Below are 19,040 nucleotides of genomic sequence, written 5' to 3' on the forward strand. Positions count from 1 at the left end.
TAGCCGCCACCACGATGGGAAACAGCTCGAGCAGGGCCAGATTCCGCGTCAATCCACTGGACACCCAGCTAGCCGGCCATTGACCTGCGCACCACGGACCTCCCCCGTAAGCTCCAAAGCCACCCGCCACAGCCGCATCCGTGAAAATATTCAGATCACTCGTATCCTGCGCTGGGGCCATCCATAGCGAGCGACCATTGTACTGGCCCAAGAAGTCATCCCAAACCTGAAGATCAGCTCGGTGCTCCTCCTTGAGCCTCACAAAATGATGCGGCGCCCGCACTCCCGCCGTTGCCGCCGCCAACCTTCTACCAAACACCCTCCCCATCGGCATAATCCGGCAGGCGAAATTCAACTTCCCCAGCAGCGACTGAAGCTCCCTCAGCGACATTTTCTTCCTTCTACAAGCCCGTCGCACCTCCAGCCTCAAAGCACCCAACTTATCCGCCGGGAGCCGACACTCCATTGCCACCGAGTCAATTTCGATTCCCAAGAAACAAATCGTCGCTACCGGGCCCTCCGTTTTTTCCGGCGCCAAAGGGATCCCAAAATCCCTCGCCACCTTCTGCAGGGCATGAAGCAAGTTACCGCAAACCGGCGAACCCCCCGGGCCAACGCACAAAAAATCATCTAAGTAATGGATCAACGAATCGACCCCGGATACTCCCCTCGTTACCCACTCCACGAAGCTACTAAACGCCTCGAAGTATGCACAAGAAAGAGAACACCCCATCGGAAGGCACCGATCCACGTAAAAGGCCCCATTCCAAAAACAACCCAACAGCCTTTGGCTTTCTGGATGCACCGGCAACAACCTGAACGCCGCCTCGATGTCGGTTTTTGCTAGCAGCGCCCCCGGACCCGCAGCCCGCACTAACCCCACCGCCTTATCGAATGAGGTATAAACTACGGAACACAACTCGTGATCAATCCCGTCATTTACCGACGAACCTTTGGGATACGATAAATGTTGAATCAAACGAAACTTTCCGGGCTCGCGTTTAGGGACAATACCCAAAGGGGACACAACTAAATCTTTCACCGGCGACTCCACAAATGGCCCCGACATGCGCCCCAACGAAACTTCTTTTAACAACTTTTCCGACACGACTTCCGCATGCAAGTAAGCCGATTTTAAATTTCTCCGCGTAACCGGAACCTCATAAGGAGGCGGAGGAATAACAAAACCAACACTAAACCCTTCATAAAGCAACTTAGCTGCCGCCCTATCCGGATACTCATTTAGATAAGGGGCCATCCTTTCCACCCTCACCGGCGACACCCCCTTGACCAGCCCCCTGCTGGTTCCCGGACCTCTTTTTTCGCAGACATTTTGCCGCCCCGTGTGATGCACCATTACACTCGGAGCACACGTGCTTGAACTTGCACGTGGCCCCAAACTTGCACTGGCCTTCATTGAATTGCCAGCAAAACCCCGCCTTTCCCCCGCCGCTTGGTCCACTCTGACTAGACTGGCCTCCCTGGCCACCGCTCCCGGGAAAGGGCTGCCTAACCGGAGCCGTAACCCGTAACCAGAGAGCAATATCCTTCTGGTCCCACCGAATCGCCGGCCGAACCGCCTTCCGCTGACGGAATTGCTCATCATATCGCAGCCACGCCTGACCCCCATACGCCCTATGAGCCTCCCCAATAGCATCAAAATAACAAAATAACGCCGAACAATTTTCCGGCGCCTTTTCCCCTATCACACTAGCCAATATGGCGAACGCCTGCGACCAATTAACGAACGTCTGCGGGATAAGCCTATACCGCCGCCGTTCCTCCTCGTCCTTTTTACTCTCATCCCGCTTGCTCTTATCCAAATTGAATTTAGCCAGCGGCAAGAGAGAAAAAATTTCAACATATTCATCTTTCCAGATCCGATCACGCACCTCCTGCTTTAAATGCGCCCCCAACGGACCCTCAAAACAAACATACACCTCCCCCCGAGCACGATCGTCCATGCGCACTCGATCGCCGTCCTTCTGTGCCTCAGTCTGCACCGACACCGCGACCGCCTCTCTAACCGCCACCACAGGACGCGCCTGCAACGATCCCACGTCCCTGGGGCCTTCCCAAACTACCGCAGGGGACACTTCCGTTACTACCGGCGCCGCGGCCCTATCCAGGCGCCCCACCAGCTCCCGTAAGCAACCCACTAACTCTGCCATACCCGCTCCGTCGCGTCCGCCCGCGCCACTACCGGCCCCCGATGCTATGCTAGCAGCCCCCCCGCCGACACCCGACATAAAAATCGCTGGATAAGACAATAATGGAGTTATACACTCACCGGGCTGCACAGGCGCTGTGTTCCCGTCAGCCGGACCATCCTGACCTCGACGATAGACGTCCAGTTCACCTTCCTCCAGTTCTTCTCTCGCCGACGACTGTCCCTCCCAACGACATCTTCGAAAAGGGGATGAGGACGCGCTGACCGATGGGCCGGCAACCTGCCGCCCGACCGCCGGGACCCAGACTTCCGACCGGACCTGTTGCCTCGACGTCGCTGCAGATCTAGTCGTCCGTCTAGACGATCCTGACGAAGCCTGCCCCCTGGCCGGAACATCACCATGCGGGGCGGCCGTACCTTGCTCTCGACATCTTCCATCTGATGGGGGAGGGGTGACAGGGAGCCCAGCCTGCGACTCCCTGCTTACCGCCGGACCCCGTCGCGGCCTGGGATTCCTGCCAGGACGCAGGGCCTGGGAAGGGGCGGTCCTCCCAGCTGCCTGGCCTGCAGCGTCCGGGATCGGGCTCCCTCTGCGACGCCGTGTCCGCGGGACTACCTCCGGACTAAGGCGCTCTGGAGGTCGGGACCGCCGAGAGGGACGGGTCGACACAGCCTGCATCGCCGTCACCCCTGCCACCGCTCTCTGCCTGCCCAGCGCAGGAGCGGTTGTTGCCGACTCCCCCCCCCGCCGCCATAGCCATGCTCGTAGGGGGGCCGGGGGAGGGGAGCCTGTCCCTTGCAACAGACCCCGAACGCCGTGCCCGACGTGGCGAAACGGCGTCCGGGATCCGCGTTAATGCAGCCACGGTCTCCTCCAGCCATCCGGGACCGTGGTGCACAGCAGCGGCGCGCAGCCGCTCTAAAATCAGGGCCTCTGCCATCACTAAAAAACCGGGCAACGGGGAACTTTGCTTACTGTGTGTTACTCCTCCCGCTGCTTCCGGCTCAATGCCGAGAAACAGCGGGAAGCGCAGTAACGGCCCCCCCCCGCCCCCTTAACTCCTCCCCGTCCCTCCTTCAGCTCCTTCAACTTTCCCTCACCTCGTAACATTAACCCTTTCCCTACCAGGACGGTCATGTCGGCTTCCCTTAAGCCTGCAGCTGCGTCCAGCCTCTTCTATGCAGTCTTACCCATTTCAAAAGGGAGTAAAGAGTATCAATACACGTCCGTGCTGAGTCGTCCACTGAGTCGTCCACTCAGTGTCTGTGGACGACTCAGCACGGACGTGTATTGATACTCTTTACTCCCTTTTGAAATGGGTAAGACTGCATTGCTATAACTGCTCACTATTTCATTACTGATCTTCCCGGTGTGACTCTCTTTTGACCTAATAGTATCTTTTATGCTCATATAACTGAGAGGACACTGCAGATGATCAGCATACAATCCACATGGATGTAACATACTATAATTATTTCTGTGGGTAGTATATACAACTTTGCGGTATACACCACTTCGTCTGTTTACATAATATTTCCCTGTGCTGAATGACGTACCACAGTACTAGTACTAGAGTCTTCGAATTATGTGTTTTTAAATGTATGTTATTTTGTAATAATAAAATTGATATATGCTTATATACTCCGACTATATGCTCTATTCTTTCTTCGGTATGGTTCTATATTTACGGAGCAGTCTATCCGATACATTATGGGGGGAAGTTGGCTTCTTAAACTTTACCTAGCCTGTAACCAATATGCGCTTGGAGTCCATTTATCTATGTAGCACTATTATGTTTAGGAGGTACATTGTGTAGCACTTTTATGTTTAGGAGGCCCATTGTGTAACACTATTATGTTTAGGAGGCACATTGTGTAGCACTATTATGTTTAGGAGGTACATTGTGTAGCACTATTATGTTTAGGAGGCACATTGTGTAGTACTTTTATGTTTAGGAGGCCCATTGTGTAACACTATTATGTTTAGGAGGCAGCGTGTAACACTATTATGTTTAGGAGGCAGCGTGTAGCACTATTTTGTTTAGGAGGCAGCGTGTAGCACTACTATGTTTAGGAGGCACAGTGTGTAGCTCTATTATGTTTAGGAGGTACAGTGTGTAGCACTATTATGTTTAGGAGGTACGGTGTGTAGCACTATTATGTTTAGGAGGCAGCATGTAGCACTATTATGTTTAGGAGGCACATTGTGTAGCACTTTTATGTTTAGGAGGCCCATTGTGTAACACTATTATGTTTAGGAGGCAGCGTGTAGCACTATTATGTTTAGGAGGCAGCGTGTAGCACTATTATGTTTAGGAGGCAGCGTGTAGCACTATTATGTTTAGGAGGCAGCGTGTAGCACTATTATGTTTAGGAGGCAGCGTGTAGCACTATTATGTTTAGGAGGCAGCGTGTAGCACTATTATGTTTAGGAGGCAGCGTGTAGCACTATTATGTTTAGGAGGCAGCGTGTAGCACTATTATGTTTAGGAGGCAGCGTGTAGCACTACTATGTTTAGGAGGCACAGTGTGTAGCTCTATTATGTTTAGGAGGTACAGTGTGTAGCTCTATTATGTTTAGGAGGCAGCGTGTAGCACTATTATGTTTAGGAGGCAGCGTGTAGCACTATTATGTTTAGGAGGCAGCGTGTAGCACTATTTTGTTTAGGAGGCAGCGTGTAGCACTACTATGTTTAGGAGGCACAGTGTGTAGCTCTATTATGTTTAGGAGGTACAGTGTGTAGCTCTATTATGTTTAGGAGGCAGCGTGTAGCACTACTATGTTTAGGAGGTACAGTGTGTAGCACTATTATGTTTAGGAGGTACAGTGTGTTGCACTATATTCAGGGGCACAGTGTGCGCACATTTTTTGTTCAGGGAGCACTATATGTGACTCTGTTGTTTTAAGGGGTACAGTGCAGAGATGTGCTGCAAAAGCGAGGAGCCGAATATATCTGGATGGCAAACTCTGAGAAGAAATTGTGGCTGGGATGCTTGATAAAGACCCATTCATGGGTTGAAATGTTGCAAGTGTTTTTATGCTTGGTGAATAAATCAAATACACTTCATTGGATTATCTTGAGCGCTGCAGTTCCTTTCTTCGATTGTGGCTGGGAGTTGTCATGGCGGTCTGGGATGAATAGAGAAGGTAAGGAAGGTGAACCACTCAAATCTTCAGCTTGAGGATGGGTATTCGTGTTTGTCAAACAACCACTTCCAGCATACCTTTACCAGTGTTACGGTCATACTGGGAGCTGTCGTTTTACACAGTTAAAACTTATATGGCAGGGGTTGACATGACTTTGCAATTGATCTTTCTAATACTTGGTTCTGGTGCTATATTTCTGTATAAGCTTGGTTCTGTGTCATTAAGCTTGATTCTGATACTATATTTGTACTTTAAACTTTTGTTTTTTGGGGGTTTGAAGAAAGCTGGGAGATTTGATGCGGCACACGACGTGCATTGCACAACTCTCTGTCCTTTACATGATACCCAGCCTAGCTAAGTAGCCTACATGCCTATGGTACTGAATGTGCACATATAGGTCCATAAGTTAAGGATGAGTGTAATGTAGTGAGTGTGGAGAGGTATTCAGAGGAAGGCAAAGCAGTGTAAAATTCTAGCTGAGAAGGGGGTTCACACAAGGTTGGATAATTATAAGAAATTACTTTTATATAATAATATTTTTTTACATTCCACATTAACCCCTTAATGACCACCAATACGCTTTTTCACGGCGGCAATTAAGGGTACTTATGCCACAGCGTCATGGGTTTCGGGCTGTCTAAAGACAGCTGGGCACCTGCTCTAGCGGGAGGTTTTGAAATCTTCATCGATCCCGCCCTTATATGTGTTGGTCAATAGCGACCACCATATCTAAGTGGTTTTAGAAGGAGGGGGGATTCCCTCTATTCCCGATCGCGGGGTGCCGATGGTTTTTATGGTAGCCGTGGGCCTAACATGAGCCCCCAGGTCTGCCTTTAGTGAATGCCTACTAGGCTATGCCAGAGGCATGGCCTAAGAGATGCCTGTCAGTTTTACACTGACAGATGATAATACACTGCAATACAGAAGTATTGCAGTGTATTATAAAAGCAATCAAATGATCGCATAGTAAAGTCCTCTAATGGGTCTAAAAAAAAGTTTTAAAAAAAGTTTAATAAAGTTAATAAAAAATAAATAAAAATCCCAAGTAAAAAAAAATGAAAAACCCACTTTTTCCCCATACGAAATGCTGTATTATGAAAAAAACGAAGAAAAAAAAAGTTACACATATGTGGCATCGCCACATCCATAACGGCCCGAAGTATAATAAAATTATATTATTTAACCTGCACAAGGTGAACGCCGTGAAAAAATAAAATAAAAAACTGGTTTTGCTGTTTCTATTCATCCTGCCTTCAACGAAATGTGATAAAACGGGATCAAAAAGTTGTATCTAATTCAAAATGGTACCAATAACAACTACAAATCGTCCTGCAATAAAATAAACCTCCCCCCATACAGCTAAGTCAGCAGAAAAGTAAAAACTTTATGGCTCTTAAAATATAGCGTCACAAAATAATTTTGGAAAAAAAGGGTTTTTACTGTGTAAAAGTAGTAAAACATTTAAAAAACTATATCAATTTGGTATCGCCGCTATTGTAACATCTCGCTGAATAAACTCATTATGTTATTTATACCACAGGGTAAATGGCGTAAATTTAAGATGCAAAACAGTATGGCGAAATTTCAGGTTTTTTTTTCCATTACTCCCGCAAAAAGATACAATTTAAAGTAAATTAATAAATTATATGTACCCCAAAATGGTGCTATTAAAAAAAACAACTTGTCCAACAAAAATTCAAAGTCATTATACAGCTATGTCAACAGAAAAATAAAAAAGTTATAGCTCTTTGAATGCGGCGATGGAAAAACTTAAGAAAATTGCTTGGTTATTAAGGCCTAAAATAGGCTGGTCATTAAGGGGTTAATATATAGTGTATATGTAATATTCTAATAATTTTATTTGGTAAAAGAAGTAGGAATCATTTTCTGTGGTGCGCTGAACTGTGACACGTTCTTCCACTTTGACAAGAAAAGGAGCAAATGTGTCTGGGTGGAAAGCTGAGGTTGTAGAGAGATGAAAGGAGTCTTTTATGCCAGCGCTCGTGCTTGTGCAACAAGACCCACACCAGCCTTTTATTCGTCGAGGTAGGTGCCTCTGGGGTGGGAGCAGTCTGGTCCCAGGGCCCTCCCACGCTGACTGGATGTGTTCCTGTGTGTATTTGTCCCATGAGTTCTCTCCTGTTGAAAAAAAAATTACGACATAAGAAACTGAGAGTTATTCTCCATAAAATGGGCTTGTAAAGGGGCGGAGGCATTTCCTAGAGCGGGCAAAACATCAATTAGTTGTCATCTCTGTTGTTTTGTATCTTGAATCTGCTAAGAGGTTATATCAGAGACAGGCTAGGTGGGCGTTATTTTTCTCCAGGTTTAATTTCATTGTCCGGTAGCGAGAATGTGACGGTTGATGTGTTTCCTAGAAGTTTGGTTCAAATACAATCCAATGGCATCGAGGAGGTTCCAATTTTACCTAAAGGAGTTGTGGTTTCTGCTATTTCTGCTGAACAAGCTGGGGAGATTGAGGCCTCCCAGCAATTTTCCCCTGAGTCTGTTCCTGTCTAGAGATTGTTTGTGTCCTCTCAATTTAGGTTACGGGTGTGACAAGAAGTGCATTGTTGGCTGGACATCTCGGAAATTGGGGGCTTCCAATCCAAGTAAAACTACCTGTAGCGTTTGATAACTGTCACCCAATCTAGCTGGATCAGGTTTATACCGTTGAGCAAACAAATTTGCCAGGTTTGACAATCTAATCATTCACAAGTCAACAGAATATTTTGGGGAAATCGAATCATTGAGCTTTAATTTTTCATATTTTTTGTATGGCAAAGGTGAATCTCGAATTTGGCGTATAGACTTCCACATATAGACATAAGCATAGACATACTATGGAAAATCTGACCAACCTATGGAAGAATCTTTCATAGAACAATTGTCTGCCTATTAACCCAGGGGCATAGCTAAAGGCTCATGGTCCCCGATGCAAAGGTTCTTCTTGGGCCCCCCCCCAAACTTCTCATGGCCGACGGTCCGCAGCATTCAGCTGCATCGCTGGGTCTCCTAAGTGACCCAAACATGCAGCACCAGCAGCCAGGGGCATTACTAAGGTATTGAAACACCAGGGGAAATAGCCCCAATACATATACCCCACCCCCCCCACCCCCCCCCCCCCAAAAAAAATGTGTGTGTGTGTAAATGTGTATATAGAAGACAGCATATCTATAGCACTACGACCCTATAGCTATGGATAGGATTAGATACAGTAGCTCAGCAGACAGTATCACACATGATCGGATTAGATACAGTGGCTCAGCAGACAGTATCACACATGATAGGATTAGATACAGTGGCTCAGCAGTAAGTATCCTTGTACTAACATATGTCCACCCCCCCAAAAAAGTGTGTGTGTGCTTGTATGTATATCTATGTGTATATTATAAATATTTTTATATATATATATATATATATATATATATATACACACAGGAGACAGCATATCTGTAGCACTACGACCCTATAGCTATGGATAGGATTAGATACAGCGGCTCAGCAGACAGTATCATACATGATAGGATTAGATATAGGCCCCAGCAGACAGTATCATACATGATAGGATTAGATATAGGCCCCAGCAGACAGTATCATACATGATAGGATTAGATATAGGCCCCAGCAGACAGTATCATACATGATAGGACTGGATATAGGCCTCAGCTCGCTGACATAGAAAAAACGTATTTATTTAAATAAAATAAAACACACACAACCCTCATTATCCATTTTATTGCTAATAAAAAAAATAGTCCTCTAATCCTACGTAGTCCAACGATCTAACCTTTAATTAGTAAAGCCTGTTCACATCACCGCTGCCCTTCCGTCAGAGGTTTCTGTCAAGTAACCCCTCAACAGAAAGGCAAACTGAAACCTCAGCTTCCATTTCCTTTCGCAGTCGACTGTTGCGTCAAAAACAGCGGAACCCTTTAGCCAGGGGCGTAGCTAGGGGGGGGCAGGCGGGGCATGTGCCCCGGGCGCAACTTAGAGGGTGGCGCCAACGTCAACTCCTCATGCACTATAATTGTACCTGTGTCTATAGGACACAGGTACAATTAGAAGCAATGAATGGCCTGGTACGTTCCGTTCCCGGCTATTCAGCGCCTTTGTACCAGAGAAGCGCTATCGCACTTCCGTCGATGAAAGGCGCTGAGTGACAGGGAAAGTCATCCTGCCCAGCCAATCAGCGCCTTTCATAGACGCTTCGTTCAAACCCCAGGAGACCTGCGCAGAAGAGAGCAGGTCTCCATGACTGCCAGACGGCATGGGTGCGGGATTAAGGTGAGTTTAAATAGTTTATTTTTTATTTTTTAATTGTAATAAAAGTGTGTGGCTGTATCTACAAGGGGGACTTTATCTACAAGGGGGACTTTATCTACGGGGGGGGACTTTATCTACGGAGGGGGGACTTTGTCTACACGGGGGACTTTGTCTACGGGGGGGACTTTATCTACACGGGGGGGCCTTTATCTACACGGGGGGCCTTTATCTACAGAGGGGGACTTTGTCTACACGGGGGGGCCTTTATCTGCAGGGGGGACTTTATCTACGGAGGGGGCACTTTGTCTACACGGGGGGGCCTTTATCTACGGGGGGCCTTTATCTACAAGGGGGGCTTTATCTACAGGGGGCTTTATGTATAAGGGGGGCTTTATCTACAGGGGGCTTTATATACAGGGGGTCTTTATCTACAGAGGGGTGTTTATCTACAGGGGGGCTATATACTGGGTTGGGTTATCTATGGAGCACCATATACAGGGGTGGACTATAATTACAGGGGAGCTATATACAGGGGTGGCCTATATCTACAGGGGGCTATATACAGGGGTGGGCTATCTATGGAGCACTATATACAGGGGTTGGCTATATCTACAGGGGGGCTATATACAGGGGTGGGCTATCTATGGAGCACTATATACAGGGGTGGGCTATATCTACAGGGGGCTATATACAGGGGTGGGCTATCTATGGAGCACTATATACAGGGGTGGGCTATATCTACAGGGGGCTATATACAGTGGTGGTCTATCTATGGAGCACTATATACAGGGGTGGGCTATATCTACAGGGGCTATATACAGTGGTGGTCTATCTATGGAGCACTATATACAGGGGTGGGCTATATCTACAGGGGGCTATATACAGGGGTGGGCTATCTATGGAGCACTATATACAGGGGTTGGCTATATCTACAGGGGGGCTATATACAGGGGTGGGCTATCTATGGAGCACTATATACAGGGGTGGGCTATATCTACAGGGGGCTATATACAGGGGTGGGCTATCTATGGAGCACTATATACAGGGGTGGGCTATATCTACAGGGGGCTATATACAGTGGTGGTCTATCTATGGAGCACTATATACAGGAGTGGGCTATATCTACAGGGGGGCTATATACAGGGGTGGGCTATCTATGGAGCACTATATACAGGGGTGGGCTATATCTACAGGGGGGCTATATACAGGGGTGGGCTATCTATGGAGCACTATATACAGGGGTGGGCTATATCTACAGGGGGGCTATATACAGGGGTGTGCTATCTGTGGAGCACTATATACAGGGGTGTGCTATCTGTGGAGCACTATATACAGGGGTGGGCTATCTGTGGAGCACTATATACAGGGGTGGACTATATGTGGAGCACTATATACAGGAGTGGACTATATGTGGAGCACTATATACAGGGGTGGACTATATGTGGAGCACTATCTACAGGGTGGGCTATATTTACAGGGGTGGGCTATATCTACAGGGGGGCTATATACAGGGGTGGGCTATTTGTGGAGCACTATATACAGGGGTGGGCTATCTGTGGAGCACTATATACAGGGGTGGACTATATGTGGAGCACTATATACAGGGGTGGACTATATGTGGAGCACTATATACAGGGGTGGACTATATGTGGAGCACTATCTACAGGGTGGGCTATATCTACAGGGGTGGGCTATATTTACAGGGGGCTATATACAGGGGTGGGCTATCTGTGGAGCACTATAGGGGGAGCTATTTGTGGGACACTATATACAGGGGTGGGCTATATAGGGGCACTATCTACAGGGGGCTCTATCTACAGGGGGCATGGTGTGTGTGGGACACGGTGTATGGTGATATTATAATTAGAGGTGCAGTGTATGGTGCTATTATAATTAGAGTTGCAGTGTATGGTGCTATTATATTTAGGGGCGTAGTGTGTGGTATAATTAGAACTTTATCTTTATTTATAGGTGTAGAAATGTTGTAAAAGTGAGAAGCTGAAGATATCTGAGCGTCAAACTGCAGAAATGGGCTGTGACCGGGAGAAGTCATCATAGAGGTCTGGACCGGATGGAGAAAAGGAACTAGAATCTGAGACGTCACCGGTGAGTCACTTAATGTAAATGTTTATTCTGCCTCTAATCAGCACTGTAGTGACTGTATGATCTGCAGCGAGATGATGGGTGGTGTGATTATGATATGATTTATTTTTTGTGAAAATACATCTCCCAGCATATCCCCACCATTGTTCGGGCCATGCTGGGAGCTGTAGTTTTACGCCGTACGCACCTATATGGCAGGGGTTGCACTAAATTGTGCTGTATTTGTGCTGGTGATGTATATATGTAACGAGCTTGGTTCTGGGGCTGTATATATGTACTGAGCTTGGTTCTGGTGCTGTATACATGTACTTAGCTTGGTTCTGGTGTTGTGTATAGAACTATATTGCTTGTAAAATGCACAAATGTTTTTATGCTCGAGTTACATAAAAAGAAATGTGGAAAAGAAATGACACGTCATTGATTGGTAGAGAAAACAAACACGGCGAGGGGAAGGAGATGTCGGGAAAGAGGTTGGGGGGGGGGCACTAAACTGAATCTTTGCCCCGAGTGCTGGAGAACCTAGCTACGCCTCTGCCTTTAGCAACGTTTCCGTCACCATGGAGATCAATGGTGAGGGAAACGGAAACTGGGGTTTCAGTTTGCCGTTCCGTTGAGGCTTAGATACAGGCTTAGATACAGATCTAAGCCTAACACACGGTAGTCCCTAAACATTAATGGCCTATCCTCAGGATAGGCCATCAATAGCTGATGGGTCAGGGTACGACTCCCGGGACCCCCACCAATCAGCTGTTTTGAAGGGAGTGCAGCGCTCGTACAAGCGCTGCTTCCCCTTCATTTCCCTTACTTGCTCACAATGTGATTCGCTGACACGTCCGTATCGGCGATTCACAGTGTGAGAAAGTGACCGGAATGAAGGGGAAGTAGTGCTCGTACAAGCACTGCATCCCCTTCAAAACAGCTGATTGGTGGGGGTCCCGGTGGTCAGACACCGAACAATCAGCTCCAGCAGACAGTAATATTAAACTTACCCTCCCCTTCGGGCTGCAGCGGAGGTCCTGACTCCATCCAGGGTCGGGATGTTGTGCGCAGCGCATAGTGCTGTGATGTCATATGCTGCGCACTTGACGTCAGGACCGCCGCTGCACTACGGAAAGAAGGGGGTAAGTACTGTCAGTTACTATAGTAACGGACCATGTAGTTAATTACATAGGCCCCAGTTACTATAGTAACTTTTTATTGATGTGGTGCAGGGGGCCGCGTGCCCCCTGGCTTTGGGGCCCGGTCGCAATTGCGACAGCTGTGATCCCTATAGTTACGCCACTGCATTAACCCCTTCAGGAAGCAGCCTGTTTTGTGGCACAGCCTATTTTTTTTAAATCTGACGTGTCACTTTATGGGGTAATAACTTGGGAATGCTTTTACCTATCCAAGCGATTCTGAGATTGTTTTCTCGTGACATATTGTACTGTATGTTAGTGGAAAAATTTGGTCGATAAATTCAATATTTATTAGTGAAAAACACCAAAATTTAGAAAAAATGTGCATTTTTCTAAATGTAAATGGATCTGCTTGTAAAACAGAAAGTAATACCACACAAGATAGTCACTAATTAACATTTCCCATATGTGTACTTTATGTTTGCATCATTTTTTGAACGTCCTTTTATTTTTCTAGGACGTTACAAGGCTTAGAACTTTAGCAGCAATTTCTCACATTTTCAAGAAAATTTCAATGGGCGATTTTTACAGGTACCAGTTCTGAAGTGGTTTTGAGGGCCTTATATATTAGGAGCCCCCACAAATCACCCCATTTTAAAAACTGCACCCTCAAAGTATTCAAAACAACATTCAGAAAGTTTCTTAACCCTTTATGCGTTTCACATGAAATAAAGCCACGTAGAGGGGAAATTTAAAAAAATTATTTTAATTAGCCGAAATTCATTTGTAATAAAAAAAAATTTGTAACACAGAAGATTTTACCAGAGAAATGCAACTCAATATTTATTTCCCAGATTCTGAAGTTTTTAGAAATATCCCACATGTGGTCCTGGTGCGGAAATGGACTGAAACACCGGCCTCAGAAGCAAAGGAGCACCTAGTGGATTTTGAGGCCTCCTCTTTTTTAGAATATATTTTAGGCACCATGTCCGGTTTGAAGAGGTCTTGTGGTGCCAAAACAGTGGAAACCCCCCAAAAGTGGCCCCATTTTGGAAACTACACCCCACAAGGAATTTATCCAGGGGTATAGTTAGCACTTTGACCCCACAGGTATTTTGCTATATTTATTGGAGTTAGTCTGTGAAAATGAAAATCTACTTTTTTTTTTCCGGAAAAACTTCTGAATTTTATTTACAAGGAATAAAGAAGAAAATGCACCCCAACATTTGTTAATGCATCTTCTCCCGATTACGTAAATACCCCATTTGTGGTAATAAACTGATGTTTGGACCCACAGCAGGGCTCAGAAGGGAAGGAACGTCAATTGGATTTTGAAGCGCAGATTTTGCTGGATTGGTTTTCGGTGCCATGTCGCATTTGCAATGCACTGGAGGGACCAAAACAGTGGAAACTCCCCAAAAGTGACCCCATTTGGGAAACTACACCCCTCAAGGAATTTTTCTAGGGATATAGTTAGCATTATAACCCCACAGGTTTTTTTCAGAATTTAGTGGACTTAGGCCGTGAAAATGAATATCAACATTTTTGTCCACTAAAATGTTGAAATTTTTCATTTTCACAAGGGATAAAGGAGATACAGCCGCCCAAAATTTGTACTTTAGAGAGGTCGCGGTGAAGTGGCAAGTGGGCTTATACAGTTTGATCAAAATGTTTACAAATAACCTCATGCTCACATTTCTAAATTATGCCTAGCGGCTCAGATCAACGTATATATTGTGGATTGTGCGGTCCATGTCTTTTTCCTCTAAATATTGCCATATATATATATAATCTACCCTTTTCCATTTATTTGTTTTACTTGGACCAGCACTCCACACATTTGAAAAAAACCCCAGCTGATTTTAATCCAGGAATGACCTCATAAGTGTTTCTGCTCTTGCTATTGCTCTCAGTCGGCCACTGGGGGCGCATGGTAAGGTGAGCTTATTCCATCTGTTCACATGTTGTGGTGCTGTATGGTGGTGTCTGTTGCTGTAGTGCTGCACTTGTGGGGGGATGTGGCCCAGAGTTAAGGAGGCTTGGCATGGGTGCTTTTGGGCCCCTAGGTTGCTTACTCTGCAGGAGCGGTGCTGCGGTGGCGGGGGCCGCCATGCGGTGCTGCAACCGCTAGAGTAGGGACCCACTTTAGAGAGGTCGCGGTGAAGTGGCAAGTGGGCCTATACAGTTTGATCAAAATGTTTACAAAGAACCTCATGTTCATGTTTCTAAATTATGCCTAGCGGCTCAGATCAACGTATATATTGTGGATTGTGCGGTCCATGTCTTTTTCCTCTAAATATTGCCAAAATTTGTACGGCAATACCCCATATGTGGTAATAATTATTTTTTTTAGTAGAAATTAATTAACATTTGCGGGACTGATCCTTTTTTGCTTTTCCATTTTAGTTTAGTTTAGCTTCCCATGCCATAACTTTTAATTTTTCCGTCAATAGAGAGGTGTGAGGGCTTATTTTTTGCGGGAGGAGTTGTAGTTTCTATTGACACCATTTACAGTATCATATAATGTACTGGGAAACCGAAAATAAACTTCTTTGCGGGGTGAAATTGGAAAAAACTGCGAATCCTCCATGGTTTTTTGGGTTTAGTTTTACGGCTTTCACCGTGCAGTAAAAAAGACAACTTAACTTTATTCTGCGGGTCAGTACAATTACGGTGGTACAAAATGTATATAGTTTTTTTAGATTTTACTACTTTTACAAAGAAAAAACTATTTGTTAAAAAAAAATTGTTTTGTATCAACACATTCTGAGAGCCATAACTTTTTATTTTTTGGTCCATTGAGCGGTGTGAGGGCTTATTTTTGGCGGGACGAGTTGTAGATTTTATTGGTACCATATTTTGGTACATACAACTTTTTGATCACTTTTTCTTACATTTTATTTAGAGCTGAGGTGACCAAAATACAGTGATTTGGGCGTTTTAAATTCTTTATTTCTTACGGGGTTCATTATGCGCTATAAATTACAGTTTTACTTCATTCTACGGGTCGGTACGATTACAGCAATACCAGATGTATATAGTTTTTTTTATGTTTTGCAGCGTTTGCACAATAAAATCAATTGTTTATAAAATAATTTATTTTCTGACACCATATTCTGAGAGCCATAACTTTTTTTTTTTCAGTCATATAAGCTGTGTATGAGCTTGTTTTTTGCAGGACGGGTTGTAGTTTTTATTGGTATTATTTTGGGGTACATGCGAATTTTTGATCACTTTTTATTCTATATTTTGGGAGGGGAGGTGACAAAAAAATAGTAATTCTGTCATTGTTTTTCATTTCTTTTTTTGCGGCGTTCACCGTGCGGGAAAAATAACATTATAGTTTCATAGTTTGGGTCGTTATGAACGTGGTGATACCAAATATGTGTACTGTATTTTTAATGTTTTCATTTTTATTCCTATAATAAAAGACTTATAGGAAAAAAAAACTTTTATTTTTGCACTTTTGTAAAACATTTTTATTAACTTTTCTGACTTTTTGACCTAGTGGTGTAATGTAATCCAACTATCAGTGTGACATAACAGTCACTCTGACAGTAATTCTATGAGGACCAGCCAGAGGCTGGTCCTCATAGGCTTCCATACATGGCAGACCCGGAGGCCGTTGTCTGGCCTCCGGATGCCATCACAACCATCGGCAACCCCCACAATTGCATGGGGGCTGCCGATGTGCTACAAATCCCCTAAATGTGGCGATCGCAATCGATCGCCGCATTTAAGGGGTTAATCGCCGAAATCATCAGCGATGAGCCGCTGATCGGCAACAGTGGAATGTCCTCCCGGTTTCCAATGCACACTGTCACCGGCAGTCTGCATCGGGAACGACACAGTGACTTCCTGTCACTCTGGGGAGGCTCGTCCTGATAGGCTTCCTTACATGGGAGACACGGAGGCCATTCATTGAGGTCTGCCGATGTGCTAGAAACCCCTAAAATGCTGCGATTGCAATCGATTACTGCCTTTAAAGAGGCTCTGTCACCAGATTTTGCAACCCCTATCTGCTATTGCAGCAGATAGGCGCTGCAATGTAGATTACAGTAACGTTTTTATTTTTAAAAAACAAGCATTTTTGGCCAAGTTATGACCATTTTTGTATTTATGCAAATGAGGCTTGCAAAAGTACAACTGGGCGTGTTTAAAAGTAAAAGTACAAGTGGGCGTGTATTATGTGCGTACATCGGGGCGTTTTTACTTCTTTTACTAGCTGGGCGTTCTGACGAGAAGTATCATCCACTTCTCTTCAGAACGCCCAGCTTCTGGCAGTGCAGATCTGTGACGTCACTCACAGGTCCTGCATCGTGTCGGACGAGCGAGGACACATCGGCACCAGAGGCTATAGTTGATTCTGCAGCAGCATCGGCGTTTGCAGGTAAGTCGATGTAGCTACTTACCTGCAAATGCTGATGCTGCTGCAGAATCAACTGTAGCTTCTGGTGCCGATGTGTCCTCGCTCGTCTGACACGATGCAGGACCTGGGGAAGTGACGTCACAGCGTGATCTGCCAGAAGCTGGGCGTTCTGAAGAGAAGTGGATGATACTTCTCGTCAGAACGCCCAGCTAGTAAAAGAAGTAAAAACGCCCCGATGTACGCACATAATACACGCCCAGTTGTACTTTTACTTTTAAACACGCCCAGTTGTACTTTTGCAAGCCTCATTTGCATAAATACAAAAATGGTCATAACTTGGCCAAAAATGCTCGTTTTTTAAAAATAAAAACGTTACTGTAATCTACATTGCCACGCCTATCTGCTGCAATAGCAGATAGGGGTTGCAAAATCTGGTGACAGAGCCTCTTTAAGGGGTTAATTGCCAAAATCAGCGGCAATGAGCCGCTGATTGGCAAAAGTGGAATGTCAGCTGTCGGGGACAGCTGGCCTCCCAGTTCCCGGTGCACACTGTTGCCGACAGTGTGCATCGGGAACCGCGCAGTAACTGTACGTCCTCGTGTGCTAAGACACTGGCCACCAGGATGCACAGTTGCGTCGTGGTGCACCTAGGGGTTAATATCTGCAACTAGTGTTCCTTTAAGGGGTTGTCTGCCTTGGTCAACCCAATACATATCCATCCACAATATCTGGAGGGATAGAATTGTAAAGGCTCTTAATAAAATCATTCAACATTACAATATTAGAATTTCATCTCATAATTCAGGAGGAGTCACGGGTAACACTACGAATTCTAAATATCTTTAGCTTTTAAATTCTCTTCTGTTCAATATCTTCAATTTTCCCACGCAATATTTTCTCCCAGTCATCTTGCCTTTTGAGGAATGTGGACCGTGTTTCCTTCTTCATCAAAGCTTCTATTTCTTGTGGGATCTCTGGTACAAGATTGGCTCTGAGGACGACGTCCGGAAATTTAGCTGCTGATGCCGGTGCCAGACAGCATCTAGGTCTGTAGAAAATAAATAGCTGACATTAAAGATTATTTCACCCAAAATTCATGATGATTTTGATTTGTCAGGTTTCAGAACCGGTTGCTGGCTGAATCCTGTTCCAGTGCTCTATACTGCTGTCATTCACTGACAGCAGGATAAGGCACCTTAGATCTGCCTTGGTCCCTGCTTCTCCTCTTCTGCTCTCCAGCCTCTCACCACTCTGTACCCGCTGCAGTGGAGATTGGAGTGGGACTTACTAATCACAAGTTTCAGACTGAATCCATTGTGAATTTCCTGCTTTAGACATCAACTGCCTATACAGAAAAATAAATATATATACACAGTACCGTGCAAAAGTTTTAGGCAGTTGTGGAAAAATGCTGCAAAGTAAGAACGCCTTCAAAAATAGAAATGTTAATAGTTTTTTTTTTAGCAATTAATAACATACAAAGTGAATGAACAGATGAGAAATCTAAATCAAATCAATATTTGGTGTGACCACCCTTTGCCTTCAAAATAGCCTCAATTCTTCTAGGTACACCTCCACAAAGTCTTGGATTTTGTAGGATTATAGTCAGGTGTTTGATTAAGCAATTATACCAATTAGGTGATAATGATGCTCATTTTCATATGTAGGTTGAAACACAGTCATTAACTGTAACAGAAACAGATGAGGCATAAAAACGGATGAGGAACAGCCAAACGCTGCTACAAAGGTGAGGCTATGGAAGACCGTTTTATGTCACAGGTCCACCATGGCAAGACTAAGCACAGCAACAAGACACAAAGTAGTTATGCTGCATCAGCAAGGTCTCTCTCAGGCAAAGATTTCAAA

General features: G+C 45.3%; 1 protein-coding gene across 3 annotated transcripts in view; it reads right to left on the reverse strand.

Moving 5' to 3' along the window:
• Positions 1–7,067: 7,067 nt before the first annotated feature.
• THNSL2 (threonine synthase like 2) overlaps positions 7,068–19,040 on the reverse strand; it is an 88,352-nt gene continuing 76,379 nt past the window's right edge. For 2 of the 3 annotated variants that reach the window (XM_075848810.1, XM_075848809.1), the window contains one exon: positions 17,599–18,222. In XM_075848810.1, the coding sequence (XP_075704925.1) occupies positions 18,024–18,222 (199 nt within the window). In that variant the 3' untranslated portion in view covers positions 17,599–18,023. Of the gene's footprint in view, positions 7,458–17,598; positions 18,223–19,040 lie in introns of those variants that run through there. The other variant, XM_075848811.1, reaches the window with a different exon arrangement.

Source organism: Rhinoderma darwinii, chromosome 1, assembly GCF_050947455.1.
Source record: "Rhinoderma darwinii isolate aRhiDar2 chromosome 1, aRhiDar2.hap1, whole genome shotgun sequence".
In the NCBI taxonomy this organism is placed as follows: domain Eukaryota; kingdom Metazoa; phylum Chordata; class Amphibia; order Anura; family Rhinodermatidae; genus Rhinoderma; species Rhinoderma darwinii.